At 44.0% G+C, this 20,184-nt stretch overlaps 1 protein-coding gene across 4 annotated transcripts in view; it reads left to right on the top strand.

Annotated features, from left to right (window-relative positions):
• Positions 1-20,184, top strand: part of pus10 (pseudouridine synthase 10) — a 96,733-nt gene that overhangs the window by 2,407 nt on the left and 74,142 nt on the right. For all 4 annotated transcript variants that reach the window (XM_038809118.1, XM_038809090.1, XM_038809110.1 and 1 more), the window contains 3 exons: positions 1,240-1,376; positions 12,236-12,484; positions 17,086-17,172. In XM_038809118.1, coding sequence (XP_038665046.1) covers positions 1,251-1,376; positions 12,236-12,484; positions 17,086-17,172 — 462 coding nt within the window. In that variant the 5' untranslated portion in view covers positions 1,240-1,250. The remainder of the gene's footprint in view (positions 1-1,239; positions 1,377-12,235; positions 12,485-17,085; positions 17,173-20,184) is intronic.

The raw sequence follows: 20,184 nt of genomic DNA on the forward strand, positions 1-20,184 counted from the left end.
GGAATCCTATCATGTGAGTTTATGCACCACCTTCAAACCCACCTGGGTGGGGGTGAGAATAAAGGCGAGGCCATGGGTCTTTAACATATCTATATAGTAACGTTAGCTACTTGTCTACAGCGGGTGAGGAACCTTAAATTGGTTCTAAGGCAAGAGCATAGGTTGGGTGCAGTAGAATGCTCCCCATGTTCAAGGGTACAGGTTGGGTGCAGTAGAATGCTCCCCATGTTCAAGGGTACAGGTTGGGTGCAATAGAATGCTTCCCATGTTCAAGGGTACAGGTTGGGTGCAGTAGAATGCTCCCCATGTTCAAGGGTATAGGTTGGGTGCAGTAGAATGCTCCCCATGTTCAAATTCATGCCAGATTCTCAAGGTAAATAATATCATCATTCTCCTTGAACTTCGTCCAATGGTTTATTTGGATATCTAATACCACACCACAAACGAGGGTGGAAGCAGAACCCATCATAACTTTTAAAAGTAAACGGGGGGAAAAACTAAAGGATGCAAAGGTTGGGAGAATTGGAATGAAATTAACATCCTTTTTGAGTAAGAATAAATGTGAAGTGCTAAATGCCTCCTTTATTTAATTTAAAACATTCACATTCTTCTACACTTGCTAGGAATGCATACATTCGTATGCAAGGACCCATACTTTGCAAACAAATGGAATATGTTCAAACCATGCACCTTCTTAAATTACCCGGGAGCTTGGGGAGCCTAAAGTTTACCATTGGCTGAGGCAATACCACGGAGAAAGCAATCAGCGTTGATTTGCAAATCGATCACTGTCCTGTTCTGCAGTATAGTTGTGATTGTTTTATAGTTGCCATTCTTGTGTTTGTCCCGATGAGTGCAAGATAAAAAGCTTCAGCAACATGTCTCCCTTTTCAGCAATATTCAAAGAGTGTAATGGGATATAACTTTGTGCAATTTTGTTACAGTTTCTTGTAGGCATGTGAACTGGTAGCAAGAACTGAATAATTTGGCAAATTGCCATAATTTGGTAGAACGGTTGTGTAGGAAAGGGAAGTATATGACCATCCCATTCCCCAGTGTTGTAGTACAAAACAATGTAACTTTTAAAAACAAAAGGTGGAAGTCGAACAAAACTGTTGAAACTTTCCTGTTTATTTTTAATGTTTTGGATTAAATGTTTTAGGATATTGAAAAAAAAATTTCTGTCAAAAACCTGTAAGCTTTAATAAAACTAATGCTTCTGCTTCTTTTGTTGAATAGGATAAGAAGTCATGTTTCCATTGAAGGAGAAGGACAGGAGAGTGGTCCAGGTGCTGCTCAATGCAGGGTGCTGTCCTCGATGTGTGCTAAGATTCTGTTGTGTTGGGATCCAGACTACATACAGGCTTTCACGCAAGGTTTTTGAAATATTTAACTTTTATTTGTAATTTCAACATCGGTGTTAAAACCTCTGTGTTCGGTGTTTGATGTCATGCAACTAATCTACCAAACAACTTGTGAGTTGGCCAAACCAGATCTTTATTAAATCACACGTGGCAAGATGGCGATCTGGTACAGAGCAAGTTATCATGGAGTTTCTCTGTACTCCCCTCGAACTACCCCTAGGCATGATTGTCCACTTGTACGTCTTATAACCATCTCCCGATCACCAGATGTGCCCACGCTTGTATCTGAGTGCCTTGTCTGGAGACCACATGGTGGGTCTTTACCGCCACCTGCTGGTTGGAGGTCGCACCACCAGCCATCTACAATATTGCTTACAGGCATATCACCACAACCTCCTCCTTGTAAAACATAATGTTTGGACAGATAGAAAATACTAATTTATAATCCTTAGCCTTATTATCAAATCTCTCTACAGCAGGATTTTTCATGGGCAGGTCATGACCTGCGAGAGGGTTGCGGAGCGATTGGTCATGCCGCTCCTGCGGTGGTCCCAATCGCAGGAGAGGCGCCCTGTGGCTGCTACTGGCTTTTATATTGAGAATGGCGGCCACTGCCGCTTTTTTAAATGAAAAGAAATTAGGCTGTGTGCAGTCTTCTGGCCAGAGGCATCAGCAGAGAACAGGACCAAAACATATGAACGTGATTTGTGGGGCTCCTCCCCACAGCCCCTTAAACATGACTTCTTATCCTATTCAACAAAAGAAGCAGAAGCACTAGTTTTATTAAAGCTTACAGGTTTTTGACAGAAATTTTTGATGTAGCAAGAACTGAATAATTTGGCAAATTGCCATAATTTGGTAGAACGGGGCTATATACGTGCTTTTGGCACTTAATCATGGAGCAGAGCTGCTTCCATTTTCCAGTGCTGGCAAGAGGACTATGAAGATGGTTTGTTTTCTTGAAAGTAAGAGACGGTCAGAAACCCGAATAGGCAAGATCTTGCAACTGAATCTGCTGGACAGAGCTGCACAGGAGAATCCACACAGGACAGAGCATTGTTAGTGTGAGCTCTGTACAGAGCTCCAAGGTCTCTGGGTACAGCCTACAAAGAAGAAACCTAGCTCGGGAACAAAGCTGTAGAAAGATGATTTATTGAGGTGTAATTTTGTCAATTGTGCCAGTGCAAATAAGAATGCAAAGCTCATGTGTGTTATATGCGGGAAGTGAGAGGAGAAATTTTAGATTTTGAAAGAGAAGTGGTGAGTGAAAAATTCCTTTCTGAGGTTGAGATCCCAGAGTTAGTTGTTAACTTACAGCTGACTCCAGACTACGCTGCTATACCCGACTTGTGATAGCAACACACGGCAAAAGCACATGAGGTTGTCCGCGTTCTGGAGTAGCATCTCCCAGGTGTATCTAGTGCTGAGTAAAACAAGCATTTTGTTGCTATTCATGATGATCTACGTGTACGAGATTGGATTTTCAGTTTTCACAAAGATGAAGACGGCAAAAGGAACTGGCTGGAGTCTGCACCTGATGTGCGCATTGTCCTCTCCTCCTTTGAACCTGATTCAAGTGAGATTGTGAGGATCAAAAAGGCTCCCCATTCGCATTAAAGATAAGCGCTCGTGGCATGGGCTGCGAAGGTGGGCCCATTCAGGAAAAGTGGGTCCCGGGGGAAAAAGTGTTTGAAAAACACTGCTGTACAGGCTCAACGCTTTCTAGCATGGACCTCTCCAGTCCTATCTTTACACCTGTATGCTCTGCATTTCTATCTCTGGATTAATGTCCATCCCTCTGTTCCAGCATTGGTGGCAGCATTTTCATCTATCTTGCCTTTAACGTTTCTATCTTTCTTCAGTTCTGGTGAAACGTGACTCAAACTAAAAGGTTAACTCTGTTTTGCTCCAAAGATGCTGCCTGATTAGCGGAGTTTTTCCAGCACTTATTTATGATTTCCAATATCTGTAACATTTTACATTTGTCTGAACAGCGTGAAAGTCCCTCTCCAAAACTATTTGGCTAGGATTTCTCTCCCATGGCGAGTTTTCCGGAGGTGGAGGCAGATCACTATTGGCTGCTGGCAGAATGGGAAGATCCTGCCAAAGTCAATGGTCATTTGCGTTGCTTACTGGCTGTGCCACCAGGGAACCTGCTCCAGGAGCTGCCTTCGGTGGGACCAGAATATCCCACGAGCAGGAAGGGCTGGAAAATCCCAGTCTTACTTTTTGAAGAAAATATTTTTATTCTTTTCCTTTTTCACATTGTCATCAAATTTACACCCACCAACAATAACAGATACAATGGCAATCCCCTGGCCAACAATCCCTTTATCCCACCCACCCCTAAACAGCCCCCAACATTTTAAATACAAAACACGAAAGAAAAATAATCTAGAATCCACCATCATCCCATACATAATCACCAATAACCTTTACATTCCAACTCCCTCGTTGGGTCACTAACTATGCCGCACGTTCTCCCCATATCTGCGTGGGTTTCCTCCGGGTGCTCCAGTTTCCTCCCACAGTCCAAAGACGTGCAGGTTAGGTGGATTGGCCATGATAAATTGGCCTTAGTGACCAAAAAAAGGTTAGGAGGGGTTATTGGGTTAAGGGGATAGGGTGGAAGTGAGGGCTTAAGTGGGTCGGTGCAGACTCGATGGGCCTAATGGCCTCCTTCTGCACTGTATGTTCTATGTTCCCTCCTAATGTTTAATGCCATCTAATTCTTGAAAATGCATGATAAACAAAGCTCATGAATTATAGAACCCTTCCATCTTTCCCCTCAACTCAAACTTCACTTTCTCGAGCGTTAAGAACTCCGGCAAGTCCCCCTGCCATGCTGAGGCACAGGGCGGAGAGGCTGACCTCCACCCCAACAGGATCTGCCTTCGGGTGATCAGCGAGGTGAAGGCTAAGACATCTGCCTCCACACCTGCTTCCAACCCCAGCTGATCCGACACCCCAGATGTGGCTTCTAGAGGACCTGGATTGAGCCTCGCATGCCCCACCTTTTGAGATTATCCTGAACACCTCCCTCCAATATCCCTCCAGTTTTGGACAGGACCAAAACATATGAACGTGATTTGTGGGGCTCCTCCCCACAGCCCCTCACAAACATCTTCCACCCCTCAATGAGTCAGTTCATCTTCGTCCTTGTGAGGTGCGCCCTATACACCACCTTCAACTGTATCAGCCCCAACCCCGCGTACGAAATTGAGGCATTCACTCTCCGGTGCACCTCACACCACAACCCCTCCTCCATACCCTCCCCCAACTCTTCCTCCCACTTTGCCTTAATCCCTTCCAGCTATCCTTATGCTCCCCGATAAATCTTGGGCCAAGCAGTTGCCATACCAAGGTGTGATGCAGCCAGATGGGATGCTTTCTATGGTACATCTATAAAAGTCATTGTGGATATGCCTAATTTTCTGAGGAAGCATAAGCGCTGTTGAGCTTTCTTAGTCGTAGCGTCGATGTGGGTGGATCAGGACAGATTGTTGGTGATGTGTACACCTAGGAATTTGAAGCTGTCAACCATCTCCCACCTCGGCACCATTGATGCAAACAGGGGTGTGTACGACACTTTGTTTCCTGAAGTTGTTGGCCAGCTCCTTAGTTTTGCTGACATTGAGAGAGAGATTATTGTCATTGCACCATGCCACTATGTTCTCTCTGTATGTGTGCGTGTGATTTAAGATTTACGTTAGAGTATGAATAAAATAACAGAAAAGAGATATCGAACTGACAGAGGGTGGTGAATCTGTGGAACTCTTTGCCGCAGAAGGCTGTGGAGGCCAAATCACTAAGTGTCTTTAAGACAGAGATAGATATGTTCTTGATTGATAAGGGGATCAGGGGTTATGGGGGGAAGGCAGGAGAGTAGGGATGAGAAAATATCAGCCATGATTGAATGGCGGAGCAGACTCGATGGGCCGAGTGGTCTAATTCTGCTCCTATGTCTTATGGACTTTTGTAAACCTTAAAAGCAGAATCTGCAGCTGCGCTCTCGCCAGGACGGTTACCTTCTGTTCCCAAAAGTAATGAACTTCCCAAAAGTAATGAAGTTTACGGTTACATCAGTAGCAAACAGGGACAATAGACAATATCAAGATGAACTAAAAGTGCCTGCAAGGGTGTAGAGTGAAAGTGCTTGTTCCTGTGCAACACCACTTTAAACAATGTCTGGGATTGTGTTAGAAAAGGTACAAATATGTACCACCTTTTGTAAACAAGAATGGGTTCAGCAAGCTTGCTTGTTGAGCTAGCTCTCCCTGCATATGCCTGGTTAAATGATTGTAAATCTGCTCTCACTCCTGTGAATTGTTTGTTCATTGAAATTAGCGATAACAGATCGACTAGCTGTAACAACTGATATGTCCCTTTGCTTTCCCAGTGATGTCATTTTATAGAACGCCATTAGGAAGAGGAGTCATCCTATCCTCAACACAGAAGCAATTTTGTCATAGCCACTGTTGGGTTTTGTGAATCCCTTAGGCATTGTCGGGGGTGGTTGTCATGATATTTTGTTTTTGTACAGGATATTTCTTGGATAGGGTGCCACCAATCACTTCCAAAAGGGAAACCTTGGGACAAAGAATAGACCCCTGGGAGAAATCCAGAGGTAACAGTGTTTTTTTTTTTTTTTTTTTTAATTTTTTTTGTAAATTTAGATTAGCCAATTATTTTTTCCAATTAAGGGGCAATTTAGCGTGGCCAATCCTCCTACACTGCACATTTTTGGGTTGTGGGGGCGAAACCCACGCAGACACAGGGAGAATGTGCAAACTCCACACGGACAGTGACCCAGAGCCGGGATTGAACCTGGGACCTCAGCGCCGTGAGGCGGTTGTGCTAACCACTAGGCCACCGTGCTGCCCTCAGAGGTAACAGTGTTGGATAAGAAAGAGACCAATTGCAGGAGACTGGCTTTGACTGGATATATAGGAATGGGACTAGGCGATGGCAGTCCCACCCAGCAGAATAATGGAATATTCTAGAGTACTCGAAATCACATATTTTCTGTGACTTTGACAGGCTACATTTATTAGTTTCCCTTCAGCCTATACAGACCCTGTTGCTATTTGAACCACCTGTTTGCAGTTCCTATCATTAGCAGAAACAGTTGAGATTTAACTGTTCCTGCTGATCCATTGAATAGTTCATTGGATTGGATTTGTTTATTGTCACGTGAACCGAGGTACAGTGAAAAGTATTTTTCTGCAGGCAGCTCAACAGATCATTAAGTACATGGGAAGAAAAGGGAATAAAAGAAACTACATAATAGGGCAACACAAGATATATAGTGTAACTACATAAGCATCGGATGAAGCATACAGGGTGTTGTGTTAATGAGGTCAGTCCATAAGAGGGTCATTTAGGAGTCTGGTGATAGTGGGAAAGAAGCTGTTTTTGAGTCTGTTTGTGCGTGTTCTCAGACTTCTGTATCTCCTGCCCAATGGAAGGAGTTGGAAGAGAGAATAACCCAGATGGGAGGGGTCTTTGATTATGCTGCCCGCTTTCCTAAGGCAGCGGGAGGTGTAGATGGAGTCAATGGATGGGACGCAGGTTCGTGTGATGGACTGGGCGGTGTTCACGACTCTCTGAAGTTTCTTGCGGTCCTGGGCCGAGCAGTTGCCATACCAGGCTGTGATGCAGCCCGATAGGATGCTTTCTATGGTGCATCTGTAAAAGTTGGTAAGGGTTAATGTGGACATGCCGAATTTCCTTAGTTTCTCGAGGAAGTATAGACGCTGTTGTGCTTTCTTGGTGGTAGCGTCGGCGTGGGTGGACCAGGACAGATTTTTGGAGATGTAGGAATCTGAAACTGCTAACCCCTAGGAATTTGAAACTGCTACCATCTCTACCTCGGCCCCGTTGATGCTGACAGGGGTGTGTACAGTACTTTGCTTCCTGAAGTCAATGACCAGCTCTTTAGTTTTGCTGGCATTGAGGGAGAGATTGTTGTCGTTACACCACTCCCTAGGTTCTCTATCTCCCTCCTGTATTCTGACTCGTCGTTATTCGAGATCCGGCCCACTATGGTCGTATTGTCAGCAAACATGTAGATGGAGTTGGAACCAAATTTTGCCACGCAGTCGTGTGTGTACAGGGAGTAGAGTAGGGGGCTAAGTACGCAGCCTTGCGGGGCCCTGGTATTGAGGACTATTGTGGAGGAGGTGTTGTTGTTCATTCTTACTGATTCTGGTCCATTGGTCAGAAAATGCGAGGATCCAGTTGCAGAGTGGGAAGCCAAGTCCTAGGTTTTGGAGCTTTGATATGAGCTTGGCTGGGATTATGGTGTTGAAGGCGGAGCTGTAGTCAATAAATAGGAGTCTGATGTAGGAGTCCTTGTTTTCGAGATGCTCTAGAGATGAGTGTAGGGCCAGGGAAATGGCGTCTGATGTGGACCGGTTGCAGCGGTATGCGAATTGCAGTGGATCAAGGTGTTCTGGGAGTATGGAGGTGATGCGCTTCATGATCAACCTCTCGAAGCACTTCATTACCACTGAAGTCAGGGCCACTGGACGGTAGTCATTGAGGCATGTTGCCTGGTTCTTCTTGGGCAGCGGTATGATGGTGACATTCAGTTGTGCCAAATAGAGATGAGTACAGAAAGTTAAGCTCTAGTGAGTGGAGTAGGATTTGTACAGTGATCAAATGATCACATGATACTCCCACACATGGATAACAATCTGTGTCAGACTTTGTATGATCTGCACATTGACTGATGGACTGGAGGTAGTTCTGATGGATTTCTATCAGCTACTTTCCGTATGATTTAATTTACTGAGAGCTCCTGATCCACTAGTTATGGTTTTGGATCGTGGGATTTCTTTTCACCCTGTTATTTCTAGTCTTAAATGAGCACATATGTAACTATTTCACACCAGTATTGAAGCTTTTGTAATTATTGGAGGAACCATTGTGTGTAGTTTTCTATGTCTGGTTAATGTCACAGAACAGCGGTTTTCAGTAAGTGACATCAACATCAATGGTGAAGACGTCTTTCATTGTTTCACACCAGCAATGTCATTAAAAATTGTAATTAATTTGAAAGCTGACTTGGAAGGTGTCATTGAACAGCAATCAGTTGTGAAAGAATGCTACACCCCTAAATCAGCTATCTCAGCTCAGGATCTGAGCCTCAGAAACCCTTGGTCTGAGCAAATCAGTACTAGATCAGATGATGCACATTGCAGATATAGTGTCTTTCCTACCCTCACTCGGGGATATGCCTGCTTCTTTATTCATTCCATGGGGGAGTCCCACTTCCACATACCTTTTGAATATGTTTCTCCTAACCATGAGATCGAGCGAAGCTTTCCATTGCAGGTTTCAGATAATGAGCAGAAGCTATTTTTAAAATACAGGAATTTATTTTTCTTCAACTGTCATCCATGGCTATGTTGGTAATACTCACAACTCAATGCGGCCAGAGAATGCCGGAAGAGGCTTCCAGTGAGCCTCCTAACAGGCTCTACACCTCGCGAGATTCTCCGGAGTCCAGCAAGACATTGGAACTCCGCCCCAAATAGGCAGGAGCGAATTACGCTGTCAGAAGTAGGCCGTAAATTTATATGCGGCCTACCTTCATGGGATCCACCGGCCTCCCTCGATTCTTCGACCTCCCCAGGGAGGCTGCAGCCGGGCACCGATCGGTGCTGGTCCACGCAAATGCGGACCAGACAGAATGGCACCCTGGGGGGTCTCCCGGGCCATCAGACAACCCTGGATGATCAGGGTAAGTGCAGGGTGCCCCTGCCCCTCCCCCCTGGAACGTGGGCACCTTGGTGCTAACATCCTGGCACTGCCAAGGTGCCTGGACGGACTGCCAAGCTTGGAGCATTGCCTGGGTGCCAGGGTGGCAGTGCACAGGTGCCAGGGTGGCACTATCCAGGGTCAGTGGGCCCATGTAATGAGGGTGCGGGGGAGTTTGAATGGTGGGGGAGTGCAGGTCAGATAAGTAGGGGCCTCCAGGAGGTTGGGGCCGTGATGGGTGGGGTCCTAGAAGTGAGGGGTTGCTTTAAGAGGATTTGGGCGGCCAGAAGAGGGGGTCCCCCATGAACCCATAGTGGGGTGTCCTCACGGGTGTGGGGTAGTGTCCATGTGTGTGGGAGGGTGACATTGCCCATTGGCAGACGGGTGTGGGGTAGTGTCCATGTGTGTGGGGGGGGTGACATTGCCCATTGGCAGAGCGGTGTGGGGTATCCACTAGTTCACCATCGAGGCACCTTTTCAAAATGGCACCTTTTCAAAATGGCAGCCTGCTCTCTGCGTTCAGCTCCCCAGTGCTAAAAGAAATTCTAAGTGTGGGTTAAACCGATGAGAAAGTCCCCAGGTCCCAAAAGAGTGACAAAGTGTAATTGAATAGCAGAACCGGCGGGAAACTCCCTGATAAACCTGCCACAAATTAACGTCGAAATATTGTGGGCGAATCACACCCCAAGCCTTTGAAAATGACGGAGGATGACATTGGGCCTCATTTTTAAATTAAAATATGAAGTGAATTAACAACTGTGGAATAATCAGTGATATAATGCATTTTTCTGTTTGCACAAGACCTTCTCATGCATGAGAAAAAACGGTTGAAATCTCATGATTCATTTCATAGAATTTACAGTGCAGAAGGAGGCCATTCAGCCCATCGGGTCTGCACCGGCTCTTGGAAAGAGCACCCTACCCAAGCCCATACCTCCACCCCCATCCCCATAACCAGTAACCCCACCCAACACTCAGGGCAATTTTGGACAATAAGGGCAATTTATCATGGCCAATCGACCTAACCTGCACATCTTTGGACTGTGGGAGGAAACCGGAGCACCCGGAGGAAACCCACGCACACACGGGGAGAACGTGCAGACTCCGCACAGACAGTGACCCAAGCCGGGAATCGAACCTGGGACCCTGGAGCTGTGAAGCCATTGTGCTAACCACAATGCTACCGTGCTGCCCGTGATATTCTGTGCATAGTTCTAAACTTGTCCTCTTTCTTGACTGTGACCTTACCTTATAAAGATTCCAATTAGTTCTCCCAACTTGTAACCTTGCTTAATGAATTGAGTCGGCTATTTGCATAGCTGATTAGTATGACTTGTTTGGAGGATTATCATTAATACTCCGTTCAACTAATTGGCAAAATGAAACTGAAGAAATCACAGGATCTGTGTGTTTGTTTAAAAATAATTTTGGTCCAGACTTGGAAGTTCAGTTTTCAAACCAGTTTGAGCTATCCTCTCAACATTAGTACTGAATTAGGCTGGGCCATGGTTGTTTTCTTTAAATGCAATTTTCTTGTGGCTGCATTTTAAAGACACAACCACTTAGACAAGAATATGTTTCTATGATTGTACATTACCAGTTGGGCCATTGGCATATTCCTAATTTAAGATTTTTTAATCCATGTGGTAAATGTGAATTTTGGTTATCCCCTGTCCCCACACTGCTACCTTTTGATATTTCTCTCTTCATTTGTTGTTTCCTCCCCTTTCATAAGATTACACGGCTCATCTAAGTGAATGGAAAAAATTGTTGGCCTGTGAAGACAACCAAAATTACAGGCGAATAACCTGACTCACTAAAGCACAAGTCAGGAATATGGTGGAACACTCACCACTTGCCTGGATGAGTGTAGCTCCAACAGCAGTCAAGAAGCTTCAACACCATCCAGGACAGAATAGCCCATTTGATTGGCACCCTTCCACCACTTTAAACATTTACTCCTTCCACCAACGCCTAGTGGCAGCAGTGTGCACCGCAGCAATTCATCAACAGTCCTTTTGATAGCACCTTCAAGCATGTGACCTACACTATGTAGAAGGGCCAAGGGCACCAGATGCATGAGAAAATTACCACCATCAGGGCACAGGGGCACCACAGGTCCAGACAGAGCGACTGGAGAGAATAACCCCCACCATCTGGCCTGGGCTTTTGAAATTTTACCAACTGTGCTGGCTTGAGACAATTCACAACTATTTAACCTGTGATTATCCTTCTCTCCAGTCACTCTGTCTGAACCTGTAAAGACTTAATTACCTGCAAAGACTCACATTCAAAGTATCATCTTGCATCATTGACTTTGTCTATATATATGGTTGTGGAACCTACCTCTTCATTCACCTGATGAAGGAGCTGCGCTCCGAAAGCTAGTGATTCAAAACAAACCTGTTGGACTTTAACCTGGTGTTGTAAGACTTCTTACTGTGCCCACCCCAGTCCTACACCGGCATCTCCACATCATGGTTAATAATAAAGATTACTTGTGTTTAAATTTTTGCAAACATGGTAACAGTGAGTGCAGACAATTTAACTCCACCAAAGCCATGGGTATTAATATAAAATCTAATTTCACCTGTATTGTGAGTCTGGGTAAAGTGGGACTGGAATTGAATGCGCACTAGCCCAGGATGTCGTAACGCCATTCACAAGTCATCCCACTCTGAACTTAATCAGGGAGGAGGTAGGAAGGCAGCAGGGGTCCCACCTTCCTGTCTGATTAAATGCACTCTGCTACCAAACCCTTCCAGGGGAGGACATTAAATTCTGCTTTATGCTTCTCCTTTTGCTCAGCTCGCTCTGCAATATTATGCCATCAGTTTCTTGCACTGTATTGTGGAATTGAATTCAAATATAACACAGATCAATTTTGTGTATAACTACACTGTGGTGCTACCGTGAACAATTTCACGTTTTTCATGGTCCTACACATTCAATACAAAATACTTAATCTTCACTATAACAATTTGCAATGATGTTAAGTGTTTCAGCAATCAAATGTACAATATTGTAAATCTGAAAACGAGCAATGTTTTCTTTTCCAACTACTGCAAACTAACGGTCACAAACAGAATTTATTTTGTGTGTTTCAGGAACTGTTCTCTGAGTTGCACAAGTTCTTGAATGATGATGAAAGTAAACCTGAAGAAGTGGAATGTAACCAACCACCATGTAAGAAAATCCGATTGCAGGATTCTGAAAAGAGTGATGACAATTCCGATCCCAGTGGAGCAGCTGAGTTACTGTCGAGTGAATATGTGCTTCGCAATGACCAGGTTCAGACATGCACTGTGTGTCTGGGTATTCTCCAAGACCAGTGTGAAAAGGAGTTTGTTAAAAAGGTAAAAAGTTTGATGCGTTCTCTACAACTGTTACATCAATTAAGCCATGATCTGTTACGAATCTATTCCGAAAAGGTGCTGATAATTACAGTGCAGGTTTTGCATGGTGAGTTAAGTCATAAATTATACTAATTAGCAAGGAATTTCAATATTTCAGAAAGCCAAAATTGTCCATTAATTCAGTGTCTTATTTGTTTTTGTATAATTTTTGTCATTAGTGGTCTTTATTACATTGGAGTATTGGATGATAAAATGAGTTTTTTGATATTTTTTGTTAACATACTGATTAACATTATTATTCCCATGTTACTTGGCTAAATACTACTTTAGATTCATAGTATAGGCACCTTTTAGGTGTGATTGATCAGTGCAGCAAATCCTAGATTTCTTTCCAGATTAATTATTGTTTTTCTTCCTGAATAATTGGAGCCAAAAGTAAAAAAAAAAGTCTTTAACACTGGCTGAATTACATTGGTAAGCAAGGACATTAATTGTATCCTGGAATCTTGTACTAATCATTTATTCAGCGACATAGAGACTATGATGGATAACTCTGTTCACAGATGCCAGTGCCTAGCTCAAATAGTATTAGCAAATTGTGGGGTGGGCACAGAACTGAAAAGGAAAGCCATGTTCTGCTTTACAAAGATTGAGTGGAAAGGGATGGTTGATTTGGGTTATTGAGTGCTATTTGACTCTGAGCTTGCAAACTGAGCTTGAACGAAGAGAACGGTTGAGCATTCTGTCTCACTCTGTCTGTAGGACAAACGTATCTCAATTGATGAAGCTGTGAGGAAGGCTGTTGTGAAAGGTACAACATTTACACTGGTGTCTTGGAAATTGTTTTTCGAATTTTGGATTGAGGCAGAACAGAGGGAGCCTTATTTCCTAATTAGCTGGACCTAATTAGCTTGGTTCCTAAAGTGGAAATGCTCTGTCATCTTCACTTGATGAACACAGAATTCATCATGAATCAAAATTGTCCAATGTAAGAAGGCTTCTATTTGTAACTTTAAGCATGTGTTTGAACTTAGCATAGTGTATTTGTTTCATGCTCATTGACATTAGAAGACATAGACATACCAAGGCTAGTGCAGATAAGAAAGTATTGGGTACCACAGGCCCCAGGTACAGGGTTGGGCCCCTGAGGCCTGTAAGATTAGAAATCCTGAAACTTTTCCATATAATCCCGAACCTTCCAGGTTAAATTATTCAAGCCCCTTTGTCAGTCAAGTCACTATCCACCTCATTGGTACTGCATTGAAAGAGAACCTAAATGAGAAAGACTCCTCTAATGTTCTTGAGAAATATTCAATTTCTGAATAGGTTTCCATAATTTAAATCTAGTTTCCTTTGAAAATGGTAATTTACTAACATTTTAAAGAAGTATGCAACCGAATTACAAAATAATACACCCATAAGCAAGGATGAAGAAATAAAATTGGGCGGCACAGTGGTTAGCACTACTGTCTCACAGTGCCTGGGACCCAGGTTCAATTACGGCCTTGGGTCAATGTTTGTGTGCAGTTTGCAGATTCACCCCGTGCCTGCGTTGTGTTCTCCCCGGGTGCTCCGGTTTCCTCCCACAGTCCAAAGATGTGCAGGTTAGATGGGTTCGCTATGCTAAATTGTTTCTTCGTGTCCAAAAAAGATGTGTAGGTTAAGATGCGGGTTTATTTGGATAGGGTGGGGGAGTGAGCTTGGGTGGAGTACTATTTCAAAGAGTCGGTGCAGACTTGGTGGGCCGAATGGCCTCCTTCTGCACTGCAGGAATTCTATGAAAATGACTCCGCATACCTGAGTACAGAGAGTGACAGGAGATCAACATCGTAACTGGCTTGATATAAAACTAGGTACCCGTACAGCCCCATCAGAAACAGAGGGAGAAACAGGATAAGACCATGAAAAGTATGATAAAATGATGCACACGCTCCCATGCTGCGTCAGTTTGCAGTTACTACAAGAAATTCAGAATAAATTTCCCCCGCCACGTTGGGTGGGCACTAACATCCCCCCCCCCCATCTCTACTAGTGCCAAAGGCACTACTGACCCATCAAAGCCTCTTCTCCGATACCAAATCCATCAGTGTCCATGTAGGAACCATGCAACAGTAAAAAAAAACAATAAAGAAAATATGAGAAAACCCTAGTTCTAAGGGGAGTTACATATATACAATACGACTTAACCCCAAACTAAGGCCCAGTGCAGAACCAAGATCATTCCACACTGTTATGAAGAGAGGACCGGTAGCAACATGTTCGGATTATGATCAGATCTCAGAGCCTGCAAGAAAGGAGGAAGAAGAAAAAGGAAAGAAAGGTTTTGAGCTACCAGAACCAACTCGCAGGATAACGAGGGATGGGGATCAAACCTAGGCTCCATATTACCCTGGCGAACGCCACACAACCACCAATGAAGAAGAGACTAGATCATGAAGAAGAGAATAGATCGCTCAAATCAACCAAAAGAGAATTCCACCCCCAGGGGAACACCAGGATATTTATCAATTTTAGAACTCTGCTCATCTCCAGGACCCCATGCACCGAAGAAGCAAAACCCAACCACCCAGGATGTCCCCAACAAGCACCTGTGAAAAGGTACACCCCAAGCCTGCAACAAGAGGCAACAGGATACTAACCTAGTACCGGACCTGGCCTAGTCCAGCACATCGCAATGCACAGAAAACTTTACCGCCGGGACCTGCAGCCCATCCCAAAACCTGCACACCAGCTGAACCTGTACCTCTCCCACTCTCCCATCCCATCCGGTGCAATGTACCGTCCCCATTAATAAACTACAACTATGAAAATTGTTCAAACATGGTACAAATTTCACATTAACAACAGAAGAAATCACAGATCTAGAAAAGATACACAAAAAAGCCCCCCCCCCCTCGCCAGCCGTCACAGGTAGAATCCCTCTACCGACTCCCTGACTGCATCCTCGACCTTTTCCAGGTATAAAAAGTCCATAAGGTCACCCAACCAGGCTGAGGCACGAGGTGCACCATCCTCACTAATACTCAGAAGAAAAGGATGATCACTCCAGTCCCAGTCCCAACCCAAGAAGAGCCATCAAGACCCCCAACGATTGGGCGTCCTGGAAGGTAGTGTCGATTTCCTCCTACCCGGTAGCAGCAGGGGAACCTCCCCCAGACTAACGGACCACACTAGGATTCAAAACCGCATCCTGCTCACCTAGATGAAAACAGAAAGAATCCTGTGACTGGTCCCATCCTTGATAAGCCACAACCTTTTTCAACCCAACATTGAGAAGACCAAAAGTATTCTCTGCCACAATCTCTGCCCCCTTAGCACAGATTCTGCCCTGCTGCCCAGTTCCTTCCCCACCAAAGCTTTTGGCAAATTTGACCCCGTTTTGACCTTGAGTTCAGTTTCACACCCCAAATCCTTTCCATCACAAAGAGAACAAACATCTATTTCCTGCCACTGCCTCATTTTCTCATCACGTGGTTTCTATATAATGTGCACAGCTATAAAGCAATACTTCACGATACTGGGTATCCAGCCTAAGAATATATAAATGCTCCAAGGATGAATATAGCCTTCCCTGTATCTAATTTACTGAAAGCACAATTATTAGTAAGATTTTATTTTCTAACCTGGCCCCTCAATACCTGATGATTTAATTTGGAACCGGCTATCTTGACACAAGCGGCTACAAAAGAGTGTTAACAAATGCTTCTTGACTTAGCATTTACAATAGCAATTTTCCCTTATTATTTACAGATCATGGCCACCATAGAATCTGGAGAGGGGTCGGGGGGGGGTCTTTTTCATGGAAATAGCGCATGCTGTGTGTCCGTGCTTCTATACATTAATTATTTCTTCAGGATCCATTTTAGCCTTAATCACCAGCAAGTCAATAATCCAGAGGTCGGTGACATGGGAATTTCTCATGAACATTTGCTGCACTTTATCCCGTACCTGTTTCACTGAGATACGGTGTTGGGCACCTGCTGGTACCAGGCCTGGTAAAGCTCCCTCATCCGCTGCTTAACTTCGCTCTGGTTCCGGGACAGGAACGGCTTCATCGCCTTCACTGAACCCATCATGAGAACTCCCAGCCACCGCCATCTTCACCGAAAAAGGGAATATGCACTGTGATGCTGCAACTGAACATATCAGGCACGTTGCTTGTTTTAAGACTCATTAGTGTCGTTGGCTAATACAGGGATCGAACCTGTGACTGTGGCATTATTAGCATAATGCTCTTAACAATCTATCTACCTGTAATGATCTCCAACTGATAGCACACAAGTAGTAGAAATGAACAGTTTTGTATGAATCATTATGTATGTTGGTTGGCTAGAACATAAAATGACATGTATAAAAACATTTATAATAAATGGTTACCAGTGGAAATGATAATTCTATAATGAGTCTGTACTGAGGAAAAGGGAAGCGAGAAAAAGAATTGCACTTTTTTAGTGAGCATGACCTTCATACAGTTGGCTGGCTGTAAGATAGGCACAGTCAAACATTAAAGGGATTTATTGATGGAAAAAAGTAATTTACCTTGCAGTTTTTGTTGTTTTAAATCTATTTTGCTGTAAATGGAAAATTTTGTTTACTTTCAGGTGTGTGGTGAAGTGGACTCTGCTAGTTATCATTTTAGCAACCTTGTGTTTTCAGTTTCATTGCCACCACAACTTTTAGTCAGAGAGGTGAGTTTTCCAACATAACTTTTTCAAACATGCTTTTTTTTAATTTGCTGCTTAAAATGTTTAGTTAAAACTTCTTAGCTTCTCCTTTTTAATTGTCTGTCAACCAGTATAACCCAATATAAAGGCAGCAGGATGGTAAGGGTGCTGAACTCTAGGTTCTTTGCACCTCTCGTCAGCTGTTCAGTGCAAATCGGGAAAGAAAGAAACACAGCCCGAGTTAGATTGTTCTTTTTCCATTAATCCACCGCACAAATCTCTATGTAGAATCCTGGTCCGGACCTGGTTAAACCTGCCCATCTCCCTGTTCGGCTACCTTGTATGCAAACACTCTTCTGAATAGAGGTGGAATATTAAGCCGCTTATGCCACTGAACCTGTATGTTTAGTTGTTTGCTTAATGAAATGTTAGTTGTTTTGGATAATTAACAGATTATATGGTCTTCGGTCATTTTGGTCAGTTTTCTATTGGACAAATGTAATTTGTGAAAGGATTAATTATATCTGAAATCGCAGAGCAGAAGGAAACCATTTTTCCTTGGAGCAGATTCATGAGCTGTGCTTACTGCTCTAATCCCATTGCCCTTCCCTTTTCGTGGATTCTTTTTTTATTTTAAAACTATTCTTTCTTTGGAAATTCCTTTTTTAAATGAGAAGCCTCAGTAACCGCTTGTGGCAAAGCATTCTAGACACCAATAATGCTCCCTGCAATAAAGAATTTTTCTTACTTTCCACCTTCGTTCTCCTGGTTTTTGTCTTGTATTTTTGCCCCATAGTCGCTGGTTTTGTGAAGTAGTGGAAACAATCTTTTACTATTTACCCTTTCAAAACATTTCCTTAGTTTGTAAACCTTATGAATTCTCCTGACGTTCTCTGTTCTTGTGAAAAATCCTGCAGTTTTTTGTCTCCACTACTTATTCCTGGTTTCATTAAAGTGAATTTTCATGATCTCTCTTTCCAAGGCTGTCATGTATTTTCTCTAACTAGGAGTTTGGAAACGCATCCAAATTTGAGCTATGATTCGGGAGAAAATTGGTTGGGCACTTGAAGGAAATAAAGCTGGAAGGCTACAGTGATCAAACGGGCAGTGGAACTAAGTGGATCATTCTGCGGAGAGATGACCTATACTTGTTGGGCTGGATGGCCTTCTTGTGTGCCATAAATAACTCTATGGCATTATGCTGTACATAATTAATGCCTTGCACAAATTCCACATCACTGACCTGCTTTTATATATGGAAATTCCTCCAGGTATGTCCTACCCACAAAACGAAGGATAAATCCATCCAGCCATTTACCACCCTCTCAGTGTACTCTTAAGCATAGGATTGAATAAACTATATGGAATATATGGTACAGAAACCAACCATTTGACCCAACCAGTCTCCTCCCATCTTTTCTCATCTAAATTTACCATCATATCCATTTATTCCCTTCTCCCTCATATGCTCATCTAGTTTTATCAAAGTGATGAAGGCATTGTCGGTAGTGTTATCAAGACGCATATCCTCATTATAACTTTCTCACTGATGCTCGGTTTGATTTCTGCCTGGATCATGTAGTTCCTGACCTCCTTTTATAGCCTTGGTCTATGCCTTGGCATGTTTGCAGTCTTATTCAACCTCTCCCTACTCCGTTCTGAGGTTCCCATCTGCTTCAAGACGACTACCATCATAACCTGTGCCAAAGAAGAACCATGTGCCTCAAATGATTACCGTCTGGTGGCTTTGACATCTGTCGTTATGAAGTGCTTCGGGAGATTGGTCATGAGACGCATCAACTCCATATTCCCAGAATGTCTTGATCCACTGCAATTCGCATACTGCCACAATCAGTCCACAGCAGACGCCATCTCCCTGGCCCTGCACCTATCATTGGAGTATCCGGACAACAAAGACTCCTACATCAGATTCTTATTCATTCTCTACAGCTCCGCCTTCAACACCATAATCCCAGCCATACTCGTATCCAAACTCAAACCTAGGACTTGGCTCTTCCCTCTGCAACTGGATCCGTGACTTCCTGACCCACAGACCACAATGAGTAAGGATAAACAACAACACCTCCTGCACGACGATCCTCAATACCGGGACCCCGCAAAGCTGCGCACTTAGTCCCCTACTGTGCTCCTGATACCACATGACTGGCAAAATTCAGCTCCAACTCCATCTACAAATTTGCTGATGACACGAGCGTAGTGAGTGGGATCTCAAACAACAGCGAGTCGGAGTACAGGAGGGAGATAGAGAACCTAGTGGCATGGTGCAATAACAATAATCTCTCTCTCAATGTCAGCAAAACTAAAAAGCTGGTCATTGACTTCAGGAAGCCAAGTGTCGTAAACATCCCTGTCTGCATCAATGATGCCGAGGTGGAGATGGTTGACCGCTTCAAATTCCTAGGTGTGCACATCACCAGCAATCTGTCCTGGTCCACCCACATCAACGCTATGACCAAGAAAGCACAATAGCGCCTATACTTCCTCAGGAAATTTGGCATGTCCACAATGACTCTTAGCAATTTTCACAGATGCACCAGCAATTTTTACGGATGAACCAAGAAAACATTCCGTCTGGTTGCATCACAGCCTGGTTTGGCAATTGCTCAGCCCAAGACTGTAAGAAACTGCAAGAACTACAGTGAACACAGCCCAGTCCCAGTCCATTATGCGAATCCACCTGTAATCCATCGACTCTGCCTGCACCTCCCACTGCCTTGGAAGATAGTGTGCCACTGTGGTTAGCACCGCTGCTTCACAACGCCAGGGCCCTGGGTTAAATTCTGACCTCTTGGAACGATGTGTGTGGAGTTTGCACATTCTCCCCGAGTCTGCTTGGGATTCCTCTGGGTGCTCCGGTTTCCTCCCACAGTCCAAAGATGTGCAGCCTTGGTGTATTGACCATGCTGAATTGTCCCTAGATGGTGACAGGGTGGGGAAATTGGGCCTAGATAGTGTGCTCTTTCAGAGGGCTGGTGCATATCTCTTCTGCACTGTAGGGATTCTATGAAAGCAGAC

This window comes from Scyliorhinus canicula, chromosome 1 (assembly GCF_902713615.1).
Source record: "Scyliorhinus canicula chromosome 1, sScyCan1.1, whole genome shotgun sequence".
Classification (NCBI taxonomy): Eukaryota; Metazoa; Chordata; class Chondrichthyes; order Carcharhiniformes; family Scyliorhinidae; genus Scyliorhinus; species Scyliorhinus canicula.